Here is a 17,317-nt window from a genome sequence, read left to right on the forward strand (position 1 = left end):
ACATCTATTCTTTATCACCATCTACAATATAATAAAAAAAAGTCCAACTAATAATATTAAAACAAAAAAAATAAATAATTAAACTAAATTAGGTGAGTTGGTGAGCCAATCCGACTTACCACGGATTTAGCCCGGTAAGCCAAATTCTAAGTGAACCAGATTAAAAATTAGCCCAAATAAAATAATTATATTTTTCTCAAACCCAACTTGACTCAAATATGTGATAAGCCAGATTGGCTCACGTGTACAGCGCATTTTTGGGTGTTGCTCCCTCCACCACCACACCTTTCTCCCTCCACCTCCCCTTTACTATTTTGCCCTTAAAGTAAAATTTTATTTTTAGGGTTATTTTTTAATTTTACCCATTCACAACCTATTCCACTAATAACCTATTCTAGTTCCCTGTACATGAGTAAAGTATTTTTCTTTTATTTTAACATTATATTTCTTCATCTCTTTCTTTTGTCGCGATGAGATACTACAAGTTGTAAAGGTTGGTGGTGATGGAAAGAATTATCAAGCAGTCTCCAGTGTCGCTCTCGTGGTGAGTGGTACAATGCGTGTGTTGCTTCTTAAGGTGCGTATTCGAATAAACCTTCAAATAAAACCCTAAAATAAAAAACGTAACCTTTAAATGGAGGTGACATCCTTCAATGTCAAAATCCTTCAACGAATGTTAACATCCGTTTTTTCCATAAACGGATGTTGACATCCGTTCTTTCCTTAAACGGATGTTGACATCAATTCTTTCCTTAAATGGACTCCGAGTTACGTTTTTAATTTTAGGATTTGTTTTATTAGTTTATTCTTTATTTTGAAAATATTTTAATAATTTAATTTAAATGTTTTGATTTATTATTTTTTAATATATTTTTAATGTATTTTAATAATGTAAGGAAAATGAAGAAGAAAGAAACGGATGAAGAGAAGTGAAACAGAGAAGACAAATGGAGTTGTAAAGTAAAACAGAAGACAAATTGTTAAACGGAATTGAGAGTAAAGTAGGAGAAATAGGTTTGGAATAAATTAAAATAATAAAAATAAAAAATTTTAATTTGAGGATATAATTGGAATTAAAAAAAATTGGGGAGGTGGAGGGAGAAAGATGTGGTGGTGGAGGGAGCAACACCCCGCATTTTTACATGTAATAAGTAAAGTAAGAGAACAAGCTAACAACCATCTCAATTTAAAATACATATTATTAATTAACAAAAATAAATAAATAACAAGAACCCAAATTAGAAAATATAAATTTATTATAAAAATTTATTAGAAAGCAACTTATAGCTTATTGAAGCCATACAAACACACATAAATATTACAACATTTATTTTTCAAACATATTACATGATTTAGGATATTAAGTTCCGCTCCCAATCATTTTACGAAATAATTGTGTCGGTGAGGAACTATTTAATTTTCCACAATGATAACCTCACCGATCATTTTACAAAACGATTGTGTAGTCTAGGAACCGTTTAACTTTCCACAATCATAACCTGACTTCTTAAGGTATTGAGCAGCCAGGAACGTAGGCAAGATGTTTTCCCTCAAAAAGGTAACCAATTTGGACTCAGCCTGCTGAATGGAACCCAACATGTAAGCTGTAGTAGTAACATCAACTGCTCTCCATCTTCTCTCCTTTGCATATTTCTTCAAGCTTTCCTCAATCTTCTTAAAATGCACCTCTTCTTCCTCTTTCTCTTTCGAAAATGCCTCAGCTAAGCATCTTGCCAAAACAATCCCATCCTCCAAAGCACAACACGCTCCCTGCCCAAGATCAGGAGTCATCGGGTGCAGAGCATCTCCACCAACACAAACATTGCCCTTACTAATATTCCCCATCATCAGATCCCAGGCTTGTCTATATCGTAATGGATATGATAGAAAACCATCTGCATCAGTTATTTCTATGCAGGCTCTAACAGCACTCGGCATGTTCTCAAGATTTTTTAACACAAATGGTTTCAATTTAGCACGATCCGATTTCAGCTCCTTTAGCTCTGTAGGGCCAACAAATGAATCAATCATATCGCATCCTTTACAATTTAAGTTTCAAGTTAGGAACTTGCATTTAAGAAAAATCACCTTGGCTGGAGGGTACACAAGTGAAAAACCAGTGGACCTGTTTTTCATTACAAGGAACAACACCAACACGAACACCATTGCCAAAAAACTGCATGAACCTCAGCTCCAATCCATGGTTGGTCTCGAACTGTGCAAAACCCCTGATTGCAAATCTCCCAGTAAAAGACGGCTCCTTGAAGCCTAGCCACTTTGCCACCAGGGAGTTCACTCCATCACACCCAATCAACACCTGTTACCATCAAAACATCCACGTATCAGTTGGAGTTTACCAACTTCGATTCATAACAGTTGTTTCTCTTTACATATCACACACACTATTTACCTTGGTTTTGATGGTTGTCCCGTCAGCAAGATGGAGTATCTTATAGAAGCCAGATTCCTCAATACTAACAACTTTTGAGGAATATCTGATGGTTTCCTTTGGAAGCTCATTCACAAGGACTTCCAACACTTTTGTCCTTTGAACACAACGAATTTCAATACCTCTGCAATATCACAAGAACACCGATCATAGAAAGAATTTGGATCAAATTTAAACATTTAGCCACACTGATTCACATGGTATACATACTCTTGGTTTTCTGTTGGTTTGAAAGGCATGGCCGCTATCTGTTTCCCAGTAACCAATGAAGTGGTGACAATCCTGTAGTCCAATTCTTGCAGTTAGTTTAGAGAAAAATGAATGATACCGAGAGAATAAAGTTTAAAAGATGTTATATATATATATATATTATACCCATTGAGTGGTCGATGGTGGTGGCGAAGTTTGTCTCCAACACCAACGGCATCCAAAGCCTTCCAAGCATTTTGCCATATGGAAAGAGAAAAGCCCGTGACTCTCAAGCTATCCGAAGATTCCAACACCAAACTTCGAATACCCAACCTGTGAGTATAAATGAAGAGTTACTATGCATGAAAACCACTGTGTGTAGGTACACTCTTGGAACACCATTAGGTAGCCACAAAAATAGTATACCGTACAAAGACAAAGTTGTTTAAAAGAAACTTTTGTCAATGTCATTGTTTAAAAAGTATACTGGTCAGAATAATTTTATTTTGATAGGATGTTTTCCGAAGAAGCAAAAAGCAAAGGAAAATATTTTGCTTTTCCTGTGCATTCTTCCATTTTTCAACACTCAGTCAACCTGATAAAAGATAATAATTTTATATTTTTAATTGTCTCTCTTAAATTGGGTTATGATCTTCCAGAAGCAAACATCCTAGGCAACTACCACAGGATTGTGTAGTGCACGCCAAGTGTTGGTGAATGTTAAACACAGCTGTGACGGTTAGAGAAGCGGAAAATATACCTGTAAAGTCCTAACGATGTTGTGACGCCAGCAATTCCAGCTCCCACAATCACAATATCTTGAACTATTTCTCTTTCCATTGTTATAATATAACTTGACTGGAAAATTTGCGTTCCCTTATATAGACGTATTAGCAATACGAACACTAGTGTATCACTTGAATGTGCAGATGTGTGGTGTAACTAAATCTCCGACATAAACTATAAATGTCCCCATAGGTGGGTGGGTTATTTATTGAAAATGGTGTAGTTTTACAAGATTACCCTTCTGCTTTAAGAGGAAACAGTTACGCATGTTAAAGGTGTGGGTATCTGCGTTTCCCTTGCATAAGAAGCTGGGTAGGGGTGTCGTGTCCCAAAAGGAGCGCCCAGATCATCAGTCATTACTGACCAATTGATTGGTTGGTGAGCACCATTATTGTGCTTTAAAATCCACAACCACCTCGTAACATGCTTTCTCAGCCATATAGGTTCCTTTCATCGGATTTCTTCCTGCACCCCATACCCTTATTCAAAAATTTGCACCACCTCAATGTGGACTTCCATATAAACATTAGGATTCTACCATCAGAAATTAAAATTTGCACTGTGAATTATACAAGAAATTTATTTATATTTTGAATTTCTTTTTAAATTTCTATTATGAATTATATAATCCCAAATATAAATTTACATTATATGTTGTATAATATAAAATATTATTTGTATTATGAATTATCTTGAAATTTACATTTAAGATTTTGTAATTTGGAATTTAAATTTGTATTACGGATTGTATAATTTAAAATATGATTTATATTTTAATTTTTTTTAAATTTGTATTATGAATTATATAATTCAAAATATAAATTTATATTATAAACTGTATAATCTAAAATATATTTTACATCACATTTATTGTTTTATTAATTTCAATAAAGGTTGGGATTTTAAAAAGTACGAGGTTGCGACTTGAAACTTTAAACAGTACGAGATGTTGGAAGAAACATGTGGTGCAGAAAGAAATTTCCGAACAAAAATATTTCAAACAATGAAAGAAAGAAAACAACTCACGGGCCTCGTTTAGGGTCAACCTTAGGCCCCTTTTACCTGTAAATCCAACGTTTCATATGTACTTTTAACTTTGTTTTTTAGAAAATTTCTTTTTTAACTTTAATAAATATTTTTTTAACTTTTTCTCTTTTTTTATTAAAGTAATTATGTAACCATTTAACCTGTATTCCTTTAATAAAAATTTGTAAAACTTTGTTTTTTATTTATAATTTAATAATTATTTAATATAATTTAAAATATAATATTATTTAATATTTTTTTATATTTTAATAATGATTAAAATATTATTTGTATTATTATAATAATTATATTAAAAAATCAAAATCAAAATAATTAAAATAAAAAATAAAAACAAAAATAATAATATAAAATCTGATTTAATATATATAAATATATTCAATTATATTAAAATATTAAATTAAATTAAATTATCATTAAATTTTAAATAGAAAATAAAATTTTAAAAAAAAGTCAATCATCGAATATTGATACCTTTAATATGTTATGGGATTTCCACCGAAATGAAAGTTTTTTAAAATTTGTTTTTTATTTATAATTTATTAACTATTTAATTTAATTTAAACATTTAACATTATTTTATATATTTTATATTTAAATAACTATTAAAATATAATTTATATTATCATAATAGAATATTAAAAAAATAAAAATAATAGTAATTAAGAAATCTAAAAATTTGAAAATCCTATTTTATTAATTTAATGTATTTATATATATTAAATCACATTTTATATTATTATTTTTATTGTTTTTGTTTTTTTATTTTATTATTATTACTTTTATATTAATTGTTTTTAATTTTAATCTTATTAATATAATTATTATGATAATATAAATTATATTTTAATAATTATTAAACTATGAAAATATATTAAATAATATTATATTTTTAAATTAAATTAAATAGTTATTAAATTATAAATAAGTAACAAAGTTTTAAAAATTTTTGTTAAAATGATATAGAGTAAAGGAGGCAGAGTTACTTTAATAAGTTAAAAATATATTTATAAGATTAATAAATTTTTTTTTTGAAAAAGTTGAAAGTGTAAGATAAAGTGTTGGAGGTGTAGATGAAACACCCTAACCCTATTCTGTCCAACTTTATTGTGCCTGGGCTGATTGCCATATGAACGACCAAATTGACGAGGAGAAAGAAAAATATTATATTAGAAATATAAAATTCTATTGATAAACAGTAAATAAATAAAAATAAATAATAAATTATAATAGTTGATTTAAAATTGTGTATTATTTATAAATAATTAATACACTCAATAATGTGTTTTAAACTAAAAGTATATTAATTAATACTTTATCAGGCAATTAAAATCAGCTTTGTTAATTTTTTAGTTTAAAAAATTAATATTGTCAAAACAGATACTTTAGCCTGACGCATAGTTGGTTATTTAGTAAGTTAATCTAATCCGGTTTATTTAATAGAGAATCGAAAAAATTTGAAATCAATAAAAAAGTAAAAGATTTTCAACGAAAAGGATATTTATGTGATATACTAATGAACTCAGGATAATTCAACCCAACTCAAAGAATTTGTATTAGTTTTATTTTTTTTAATTTTACATACATTGTTTTCTCAAAATATATACTCGATATAAATATTCGAAATTGTGTTAAAATGCACTTTCAGAATAAAATAATACTTTTAAAAATCATTAAATATTTTTTATTTGTATGTATCCATGAATCCAAATCATTATTAATCAAATTCCGTTGAACCCTAAAACACAACTATACAAGTTATAAGAGTAATTACAAAATGAATGGTCATGTGAATGGCTGTTAACTCAAGGAATTGGTTAATAATTCACGCTTCCTATTTTTTTAATCCACAATAAATCTCCACAAGGTCTCTTATAATTTTTTCATCTTATCGTGATTTCTCGTAATTTAATTTCTTTAAAGCTTAACTATATTTTGTAGGCCTCAAGTAATATCAAACGAATTTATGAATTAAAAATAACATTTCTATATTATAAAAAAACAATACATTTAACTTCTATTTTTCTAAATTTTTTTATCAACAAAATGAATTGCTTTGACAGTGAGCTGAGACATAAAACAACATAGTTATTAAATACATAATACACATTAAGCTCTTTATTTTCCTGCTAATCCTCTAATTTATAGAACAAAGACAAGAAAAAAAAAGTTAGAAAAAGAAAAAGAAATGATAATACAATAGTCATTTAATGATTTGTCACAAGAGTTTAAGATTTGAATTCATATGCATTAAATATTTATTTTCAATAAAAAGCAACGAAAATTCTGTCTAACGATTGAAAAAAAAATTGTTGCTATAACAAGAAAAGTTTCACTGTAACATACAAATCTGAAGTATCCATATCATAAATTTTGGGCAAAGTCATCACAGCTGTGTGAAGGAAATAAAAAACAAATAAGAGGGTATTTTGTTTTGTTATGTTTACTTAGAATTAAAATTTCACTGTAATAATATGCATAATAACATTATGCATTAAAAATCAATGCATTTTAAATATTAGTGAGATGAAACTCAAACTCTAATCAGAAAACAAAGCCCTTAGTACCAAGAACACTTAAAGATATACTCGAGGAGACAAGACCAAAGTAAAGTAATAAATATAACAATATAATATGAAAATTAAAAAAAGACTTTATCAACAAGCGTCTGTAATCCATGCTAAGGTGTTAATAATTTGAACTGGGTAACAGTGCCATCCTCCAAAATAACTGAGAATGTTACATTCCAAGATAAGTAATGCTGCTAAATCATTACTTATTTAACTAATATCCTCTTACAACGAATAATAAACAAATCTATATCAATAACAACATCTTGTTTATCTCCCCTAATTCTAAATAAAAATAAAGCTATTCAGTATCATCAAGATAAGGGCATTGCAAACTTTCAGAATTTTTAAACGCGTGAGTTCATAAGATAGCTCTCTTATGTTGGGGGCAAGGTAGAACTAGGGAACTTTGATAGTGAAAGTATAAACAAGGCAATGATTAGTACTATTGATTTCACCACATCTACTACATGCGTGTGCCTAGACATGCTTCATAGCTACAGACTAAGCTTGGTACATATGAAACTAATCTAACTAAGAAAAACCAAAGCCATTTTCTTTACACATGCTATCCTGCTAAAATATGGTGCCTCCTAGCAGTTAACGCCACGGGTATTCCACACAAAAAGGGGCTTTGAATTACATGAATTTGCTTCTGCTCAACTTGGAATCGATTGCCAACTAGGTGGAAGCCGTTCAGAGGAGGTAGGCACGGCTCTGACGTTAACGTCCAGCGGCAAGAGGCGATAATTAAGGTCGAGTTCCCTGAAAATCTTAATCAACTCTTCAAGCAAAATGGATCTCCTGGTATGCCTTTCTGTCTGATCTTGGAAGTTCATTCTATGACTGGGCCAGATAGCCATTTTCACCATGTGTATGTCTATATGATCCCTGACTACTACAGTAGGTGAAGGATACCAGTGCTCCTTCTTGCTTTCACAGAAACTGCATTGTGACCATCAGTAGTTTCAAGCACTCAGATATCACATTTAGAACAAAAAGAAAACAACAAGACAAAGGAGACAGACATTTTCTCAGCACATACCTGTTTATTCTGTGTTTTATAAGTGAAATCTTTTCAACTGGGGTGCATACATGTATGTAGAATTCGATAATATCTTGCATGTCAGGACTCCGGTAAAAGTTAAATATAGCCTTGGTAGCAAGGACACTGTTAGGGATGATCACCTTATGATTATCGTATTTCAGAAATATAGTTGTCAATATGTTCATTTCTTCTACGATCATCTGAAATTGGTAAGCAAGCATGGGGGAGAAATTAGGACGTGTCTACAGGAGAATAGAATCTGTAAAGTCGTGAACGGATGAACATATTACCTGAATCCCATCGATTTCACATCTATCTCCCACGTCAAATGGGTGCATGACAAATAGGAAAACAATTGCCTCAAATATGGTCTTGCAGGTGTTTCCAAATATAAATGTAACCAAGACAATCTGTGAACTCAAAAAGACAAGAAATTTGGTGGTGGCAAGTTCCAATATCAAGAGCCAAATAATCAGTACAACAATTCCAACTATAAAATTCAGCATTCGATGAAGTTTGTTCACTGCCGTTTTTGTGTCATTTAGTGTCAAAGCGAGCGCTCTCCTTTCCCTGAAGGCATTGACCTGGATAGTTAAATGCAGGATACTGCTGTAAATACTACTATAAAAGCAGGCATAAACAGTTGCATGAAATCAATAATTAAAAGCAGTCTGCAAATGCAAAAAAGCAAGCACAAACTGTTGCATGTAAACATTAATTGAAACCGGTCAAGGATAAATTTATTGACTCTGAACTCTATGCAAATATTATTCATAATAAAACAAAGGATTGAATTAGAAAAATGACATCGGCAAGTTAAATTATATGCTGTCAATCTTGTGTGAACTGTGTGTCATCAGCGCAACTGACAGACAGATTCTAAGAAATGAATTGGATTCTACTACTACCCCTCTTCCAACCGAACTTTGGGGTAAATACACTATTACATACCAAGTTTCGTGACAAATAAATAATTTCATAGAATCATATTGAAAATGTAAGAGAAAACATCAAGTAAAGCAATCGGACAACGAATAGAAAAAGAAGACATAACAGTAACTACATGTTTTTGACGCTACACTGAATATATCTATCCAGTTCTTCTGTTCAAATTAAGCTGCATAATGTTAGCTAATTCTCACCACCCAGTTCTTCAAAGCAGCTTTGCTTATTCTCCCAGAATCAGATGCTCCTTCGAAGAGATTCATGGTTTTTGCAGCTTCGTCTTCTTGCATAAATCGCATCAAGTCATCCGGGTATATATACCTGCAAAACAGAAAGCAATGAGAAAACGGAGAAAAGGATTCTATAAACTAGAAAAAGTTGAAATTATAAAAAGTTGTATGCAGCAAACAACAGATGAAGGTGTAAGTAACCTGCACCCACGCCTAGCAACATTTTGAAATATTTTCTTAGCAGCAGATTTTGCCTCGTTTTCACTTCTGATCTGCGTGGCGTTCTCATCTTCATTGGCGGTATCAAGTATCTGTTCATCCAAGGTGCTAAGAGCCCCATGCCGGACCATGTTCATCAACCTTTTCATATTCCAGGCAGAGATATTGTTGGGGTTGAGTTTGTTGAGGTTATCAATGGTGATGACATTACCATCGTCAGAGCCCTTGGAAAGAGGGCGCGAAAACTTGGCGCTCTTAGCTCTGGGGCTCTTGAGCACTCCACTCCTGGACCTGCCACTCTTGATATCAGAAAAAGCAGTTGCCTTAAGGTCAGGGGGTATGGTAACCCCAGCATTCTGCAGCTGCTGGACCTCATCAGCAAGCTTCTCCTCCTCCTCTTCAGCCTTCTGAATCTCCACCAATGGAGGCCCCGAAAGCGTCTCAATTACATACTGATTAAACAGTGACTCCTGAATCCTATCAAAGTACGTGCTCACATGGAAAGAAGAGGCCAACACCTTAACCATTAGAGTCTTCAGCAACCATACCAAAGTCCCCACAAGGAAACACACCAACACCTTGTTAACATACTCCAAGAAATTACTGTTGGTCTCCCTCTGCACCCTCTGGTCAAACAATAAATGCCATGCAATCAACACGAGCCCCAACCAAACACAATTCTGAACAGCTTTCTTCACACCGTACACAAAATACAACACCCTCTTCCTCAAGAGGAAGTTCCTCTCAATGCAGAATACGGCAATCCTAATAACCCAATCAGACACCAATCTCCCACATATCAAAACCAGAACCATAACCTCCCATTTCCACAATTTAAGATGCCACAGATTCATCTCCCTCAGAAAGGGAATGCATAGGGTGGTTATCAAAAACCCAATGATCAAAATCAAACTCACCCACTCCAGAAGAATCCAGAAGCTGAAATGAGTCTTCTTAAACTCATCAGGAAGATCCTCTTCCAAAAACGGATCGTCCTCCTCCTCATCACCCTTCCTCCCTAAAAACCCAGACTGGAGCTGACCCGATTTCATAACCCGACTCGATTTTCTCTCGGATTCGTCTGGCGGGGCCAGCAACCTGGATCTCGTTTTGGCCTTCAACAACGCAGATTTCCTCTGCATGGAGAGGTTTCTCTCGAAGGAAGCGTTCGAGGTGCACCGAAGTACCTCGCCGTCGTCAATAGGCGACGGCGAAGGCGAGCGACGATGGTCGTACTGCGGCGGGTGCGGAGGGCGTTGGAAGTCCGCGATCGTCGACGATTCCTTGCTGGGCCTTCTTCTGAAGGGGTCGTTCTGCTGTTCGAGGAGATTCGAATTGGAAAGGGGTTCGTCGAAGGAGACCTTCAGCTCCCTGGAATTACGATAGTTCAACGGAGACTCCTCAACCGTCGACGATTCTTTACTGTGCCTTCTTCTGAAGGGGTCGTTCTGCTGTTCGAGGAGATTCGAATCGGAAAGGGGTTCATCGAAGGAGACCTTCAGCTCCCTGGAATTGCGATAGTTCACCGGAGACTCCTCCACCGGCGTCAACCTTCCTTCGCCGGCATCGTCCTGGAGCTCCTCCATTTCCAAATCCATGTCCAGCTGCATCTCGCCGGAGGCCCGCTGCTTGTGGAGGAAACGCCCTATCAGCTGCGACGGCGGGTCCTCCGTCTGCCGGAAATTAAAACTCTGGTCACTGGCGGCGGAGGACGAGCCTTCGCCCCTCCACGAGTCGTAGCTCGACTCGCGCCAAATCTTGTTGGCCTGGGAAGGATTGGCGGCATCGTCGATTTTGACGACGTAGTCGCCGGCTGGCATTGCGCTGTGGCGGTGCGTTTCTTGGTCGAGGAGAATGGGGAGCTGCTCGTGGTCGGAATCGGGGTTTCCGGCGCCGGAAAACCTTTTTGTTTGTTTGAAGGAACCATAAGATTTGAAGGACTTCCTGATAGATTGCATCAGGGTTGCAGGCAGAAATAAATGCTGCACTTTCTATTCAAACATCATAATAAAATTAAATTCATAATAATAAAATAAATTTATTTTAATAAAGTGGAGGCAAGAAAGTGAAAGAAAATGAGACTTCAGGCGATCAAGAAAAACTAAAAAAATAAAAATATGAATGATATTTTGGGCTTTTGAGAATAAGAGAACTACCGATTGAATTTGAAATGGTCTTTTCCCGATAGTGTGTTGACGCGTGTAATGCAGATTCACAACGACGATGTTCTTCAGTCCAGGTGAATAATGTTGTTTTTAAAAGATTTCAGAGTGAGAGCGCCAGCTAGGTGTTATGGTAGGTTGTTGATGTGGGACGGTGAGAATAGAAAACGTTGTTGTTGTTGGTGGTGATGATGTTTCTGGAACATCCGCGTATGTGTTCTTCGGTGTGGGCCCCAACCCATGCTTAGTTGCTGATAGGTCCTTAGGGTGACATTTTTTGTTTTCCTTCATTTTTAAAAACAAACCCTAATGAGAAATTATTTTAAGCTAAAAAAAATTGTAATTTGTGCTGGAATTGTGTTTCAATTTCAAATCAATGTAACTTACTTTTGCATAACTTTTCAAAACCATTTTCTTTCTCTTTATTGACCAAGAAAGGTGCAAGATTTTATATCTTTTTCAACTTTTATATTATAATGTTAAATTGGTTTCAGTGAAATTTGACTCCAAACTACTGTTGCTTTTACACTCTTAAACTAATTAATAATTTGTAAGAATTTAGCCGCAACTGCCTAATTTCCTTTAAATTTATATTTTCTGACATTATTTTAATATTAATCAATCATACTGTTCTTTTTTCTTTTAAGATTTTCACGTTAGTATCATAAATGCAATTATTGTTTTTATTATTTTATTTCTGCTGATCTGTATGCTATTCTTATTTTTAATATTGATCATTTCATTTCATTCTCACCACAAAGTGTAAAATAGTTGCAGAGGTCAAACTAAATTTGACATAAAATAGTCAATTAGTTTGAACTTTGAAAATTATAAATAATTATTAAAAAGTCCAGCTTTCAAAATATCAGTTTTGTTCATGATGCCATTAAAATGTGTAATTGCAAATAATAAATTATAAAATTACATTACCAACCTCAATCTAAACACAGAGTAAAAGATGACTTGAACTACACCTTAATATTATGACAGAATTTTTTTTTCATATACAAAATATCAGTGTTTCTTCCCACACTTCACTTATTTCAACCTACATCTCCTAATTAATAGTTATAATCTTTATTTAATAAAATATAATAAAATGTAATAATGATTTAATAATTTTTCAATCATCTTTATGTACACTGTAACTCTTGCATGTACTCGTCTTATTTCTCCACGGTTAAGCTTGTGTATGTACTCTCAATCTCATTTTCTTTTGTTAATTTTTTGTTATTAAATTATTTTGTTATTTTGTATTTATTGTATATATTTTTTAAGCGTTAATTATTTGAACTTTTAATTTAATTTATAAGATGTTTCTATTTATATAATATGTTATATGTTGTTTTTAAATTTAGTTTTATGTTGTTTTAGTTGTATGCTGTTTTAGTTTTATGCTTTTATTTAGGTGTGTTAGTTTTATGCTGTTTTTTAGTTAATAAACAATACTTAAATAACACCAAATTATAACAATAACATTAAAAATTAAAAAATAATTAAGAAACAAAATAATAAGTCAAAAATTAAAAACTTACGCATAATAAATATTATTTAAATAAATAAATCATTTCAGAAACATTAAAGAGTAACAAACAAATATAAATTTCAAATTAATTACATTATAAATAATATTTAAATAAATATCAAATATAATAAAAAATTTAAAAAAATGTTAACAAATCAATAAAAAAAGTTAAGAAAAAACACAAAAACACAACAATTTAAATTTAAATTAATAAAAGAATGAAAAACTAAAAATATATACAACAAATAATTAAATAATAATTTATATTGAAAAATAAAATATCAGTACAAAATTATAGATTAAAAAATTAATAAAAAATTTAAATTTCAAAATTAAGAAAAATTAATAAAAAAATTTAAATTTCAAAATTAAGAAAAATTAATTACATTAAAAATAAAATTTAAATAAATATCAAATATAAAAAAATATTTATTAACCGCAAAATATTTAATATTTAAATAAACTAATAAAAAAACATAAAAAAAATCAAATTCATAAAATAATTAATATAACAAAGCAAATAAAAATAACAGAAGAAAAAACTTGATTGTAGTTCAAGTTGAGACAAAATGTGAAACCGCATTTCCAAGTGCGGCCGCATTTTCAATTGCGACATGGTATGATCCGTACTTCCTACTGCGGTTAGATCACATTTCAAACAGCGACGAGCTCTCAACCGCACTTCTAAGTGCAAATAACTCTACAACCCCTCTCCACTTTCAAGTGCGAAGAGCTCTGCAACTCTTCTTTGAATACCACTAGCATGTCTCAATTAGTCATCAACCTTCATCACATCCAACTTAAAAATGCATGTACGCAACAACAAGTGAGGGAGGAGGGAAGGATGCGAGGAGCACTGCATGCGAGAAGAAAGAAGAAAGGGATGTATGCGACAGGGAAGTAAGGTTCTGACAGGAGCATAATTGGAATAATAAAAGAATAAGGAGGTGTAGGATGAGATTGATGAAGTGCAGGAAAAATCACTCACAAAATATTAATGTTTAGGCGATAAAACATGATAGGAAATAAATAGAACATTGCAGATAATAAATGATAAATAATTTAATATCTTTTATAAAAGTTGAACTCGCATGCGTGTACTTATTATATTTAAAGTATCATGGAAAATTAAAACTAAAAATTAATTTACATTTTATTAAGTTAATTTAATTTATATTTAAGTTATATTTTATATTTTTTTAGTTTTATGTTAAAAATTTATAAATGATTTTTTTAAAATATTTGTTGCATTCATATACCTAAATTTTAAGAAAAAATCATAAATAATAATAACAAGATGAATAATAAGTTATAGATTAAATATATTGTAAATCATCACTAATGCTGGAGGTAGATAGTTTGAGAATCTAAGTGTAAGTCAAGTTCCACATTTGATAAAAATGAGAAACTAAAGTATTATATAAAGATGAAATGTCTATTAATCTATTGTCTTAAAGTTTTAGATAAAAAATGATGTAAATTTTTTATATAATTAGATTCAAATTTCATGTATCTTTCTAGTGAATCTCCCAAATCGATAGACTCATTAAATAGTATATAAAATAAATAGTATATAAATTCATGAAAGGACTACCATATAGTTGATGTGAATTTTGTATCTTTTTCTTCACCCACATCACACATGATATTCTTTCTCATGCCACATGTCCAAACAACTCAGTCCAACTCAAATGTAACAAAATGAGTTTGGCTTAGCTTAGGTAGCAAAGCAAAAACAGAATAAAAACAAAAGAAAACAGAGAAAGGATGAAAAGGTGAAAATAAAGACAACTAAATGCCATAAACATAGCTAAAATACGTGTTCCTTTTGGCATGTGATGTCTGCAAATAAGTGTATTATTATTATTATAATAATAATAAGAACGTAATATTTAATTGTTGATGAAAAATACTTATACCTAAAAAACATAGATGCACGCATATTCATGTGACGTGAATGGTACAGAGACCAACACACTCATCACAAACCACCAGGTGTTTAGTGTTCCGCATCTCACGCCTGTCTCTTTTTATTTCTTTTTCCGTCGTTTGCATTTTATAATCGAACAACTCTGTATGTTAATTTTAATATTTTTCATATTCATGGTTTTATTTATGAATTATAATTAGTTTAATCGATAATTATATTTCGTGAAAAATAAATAAATAGTTATTTGAAGTGACATATTTTGTAATTGTTCTTGTAAACTGTATATTTTAAAACTCAATTTACCATTTAGTGATTTTATTATGTCAATGTTTTTAAATTTCATATATCTTACTAATTTTTTGACATGTACAGTTTCAGAAAATTGAAATTTTGGTGATAAAATGCATGAAGAAAAATTGGATGATAGATTAAATTGTGATAGTTGAAGGACATCTGCGATAAAATTTATGTTTTATTCTTCTTTACAGAAAAAATATATTATTTTAATGTAGTATTAATGTATTGAGTTATTAAAAAATGGAATAATTTAAAATTCAAGATAGTATATTTCTTAATTAAATATTTATTAAAGTAAAAGTTTATGATAATAACATATAATAATTAAAGTTAACTTTAAAAAAAAAACATTTTCTCTCGCTTATTAATGAGCTGTACTGTACAACAAATAATGAGCTGTATTATACATTTGAAAAATATGTATAGAGACACAACATAATCATTGTTTTCTTTCAGTCAATAACTAATTTTGACTAATTTTCAACTTTAGTTTTCCCAAATCTACAATTCAATTCTTTAACATATAATTCATTATGATGATAAATAAATATATTTTTTAATGAGTAGTAATACATGAATAATTGGTATTCTTTATTTAATTATTTCATAACCGTTTACTGAATTATCTATTAAAATTGAATTTATTCAAATATTATTATTCAATTATTCATTATCATTTTCTATAGGTTAAATATGTTTTAAGTCCTTAAACTATTGGCCGTTTCTGATTTTCGTCCCTTTTTCAAAATAAAATACAATTTGTTCCTCATTCTTTTCGAAACTTTGGTTTTAGTTCTCGAAAACTAATACCGTTCTGGTAGTTTTCGAGATTAATTTTTTAGGACTAAAACCAAAGTTTCGAAAAAAATGAAGATCAAATTATACTTTATTTTAAAAGAAAGACGAAAATCAGAAACTACCAATAATATAGGGACTAAAAATATATTTAATCATTTTGTATGCATTGGTCTGGATCGACCTATCTTTATGGAAAAGAGAACAAGTCACGTCAACATCAATGCAGTGATCGTAAACAAAAACAAAAGCACAAAATTATAAAAAATTTCAAAAGATTTGTAGTTTCTTCCTGCACCTCTTTAGTTTCTTTCTCCACCTCCAAAATTCCAACTTTCATTACAAACCAACATATTTGAAAAATCGTTAAAAATTTTAAGTCTGGGAACTCTTAATCAGAATTTGATGATTAAGAATTTTACAAAATTTTAAAATAGTTAAAATCTTAATCGATTTTCAGAAACTAGTAAGATTTTATTTTGAAAATCAAGTAAATTTCTTAATTTTTAAATGAGCTTTTAAAAATTGATTAAGTTAATTTTTTAACTAATTTTTAAAAAAGTTGATTAAGAAAACTTTCAAAAACCGATTAAAGTTTATATTTTTGATATTTTTATCTAACAATTAATATTATTATTAAATTAAAACAAAAAATAAACTATTCACCTGTAAACATATTTTGTATATAATATTTTTAATTTGATTTCATTATTTCAATATTTTTATTTTTGTTCTATATTTGAAAGATAAGTTAATATATTATTTTTATTAAATGTGTGTTGTTGATGATACTGTATTGTCACTCGATATTTATTATTTATATATATTTTATTTTCGTAAAAGAAAAAAATAATTTTAATTAATCACATATATTTCATATTTTAATTAAAGGCCGTTATGGTTAAATTGACGAAAATTATTATATTAAGTTATTACTCAAACCAAATTGAGAACTAAATTAATAACATTTTGATAATATTGAAATGAAAAAGTTTATTTCATATAAGAAAGAATTAATATATTATAATATCTTTATAGTTCTTCAATAGGTTTGAAATATTTGATGTTTTTGTTTAAATTTTTACTATTAATAACTGTTTTGTTGTATGTAATGTCAACAAAAAAAAA

At 30.6% G+C, this 17,317-nt stretch overlaps 2 protein-coding genes across 2 annotated transcripts; both read right to left on the reverse strand.

Moving 5' to 3' along the window:
* Nucleotides 1-1,238: 1,238 nt before the first annotated feature.
* LOC124846455 (monooxygenase 2-like) lies at nt 1,239-3,555 on the reverse strand. Its single transcript, XM_088095705.1, has 6 exons — nt 3,399-3,555; nt 2,825-2,971; nt 2,660-2,731; nt 2,411-2,573; nt 2,089-2,317; nt 1,239-2,003 (listed from the first exon to the last, which is right to left on the reverse strand). The coding sequence occupies exons 1-6, from the start codon at nt 3,476-3,478 to the stop codon at nt 1,468-1,470; spliced, it is 1,227 nt and encodes a 408-aa protein (XP_087951831.1). The 5' UTR covers nt 3,479-3,555; the 3' UTR covers nt 1,239-1,467.
* Nucleotides 3,556-7,351: 3,796 nt separating this feature from the next.
* Nucleotides 7,352-11,853, reverse strand: LOC124846458 (mechanosensitive ion channel protein 6). The gene is made up of 6 exons (XM_047323722.2): nt 11,637-11,853; nt 9,463-11,471; nt 9,229-9,352; nt 8,377-8,670; nt 8,084-8,286; nt 7,352-7,983 (listed from the first exon to the last, which is right to left on the reverse strand). The coding sequence occupies exons 2-6, from the start codon at nt 11,436-11,438 to the stop codon at nt 7,698-7,700; spliced, it is 2,883 nt and encodes a 960-aa protein (XP_047179678.2). The 5' UTR covers nt 11,439-11,471; nt 11,637-11,853; the 3' UTR covers nt 7,352-7,697.
* Between the last annotated feature and the right edge of the window lie 5,464 nt (nt 11,854-17,317).

Source organism: Vigna umbellata, chromosome 8 (assembly GCF_029865625.1).
Source record: "Vigna umbellata cultivar VRB3 chromosome 8, Vumbellata_1.0, whole genome shotgun sequence".
Taxonomy (NCBI): domain Eukaryota; kingdom Viridiplantae; phylum Streptophyta; class Magnoliopsida; order Fabales; family Fabaceae; genus Vigna; species Vigna umbellata.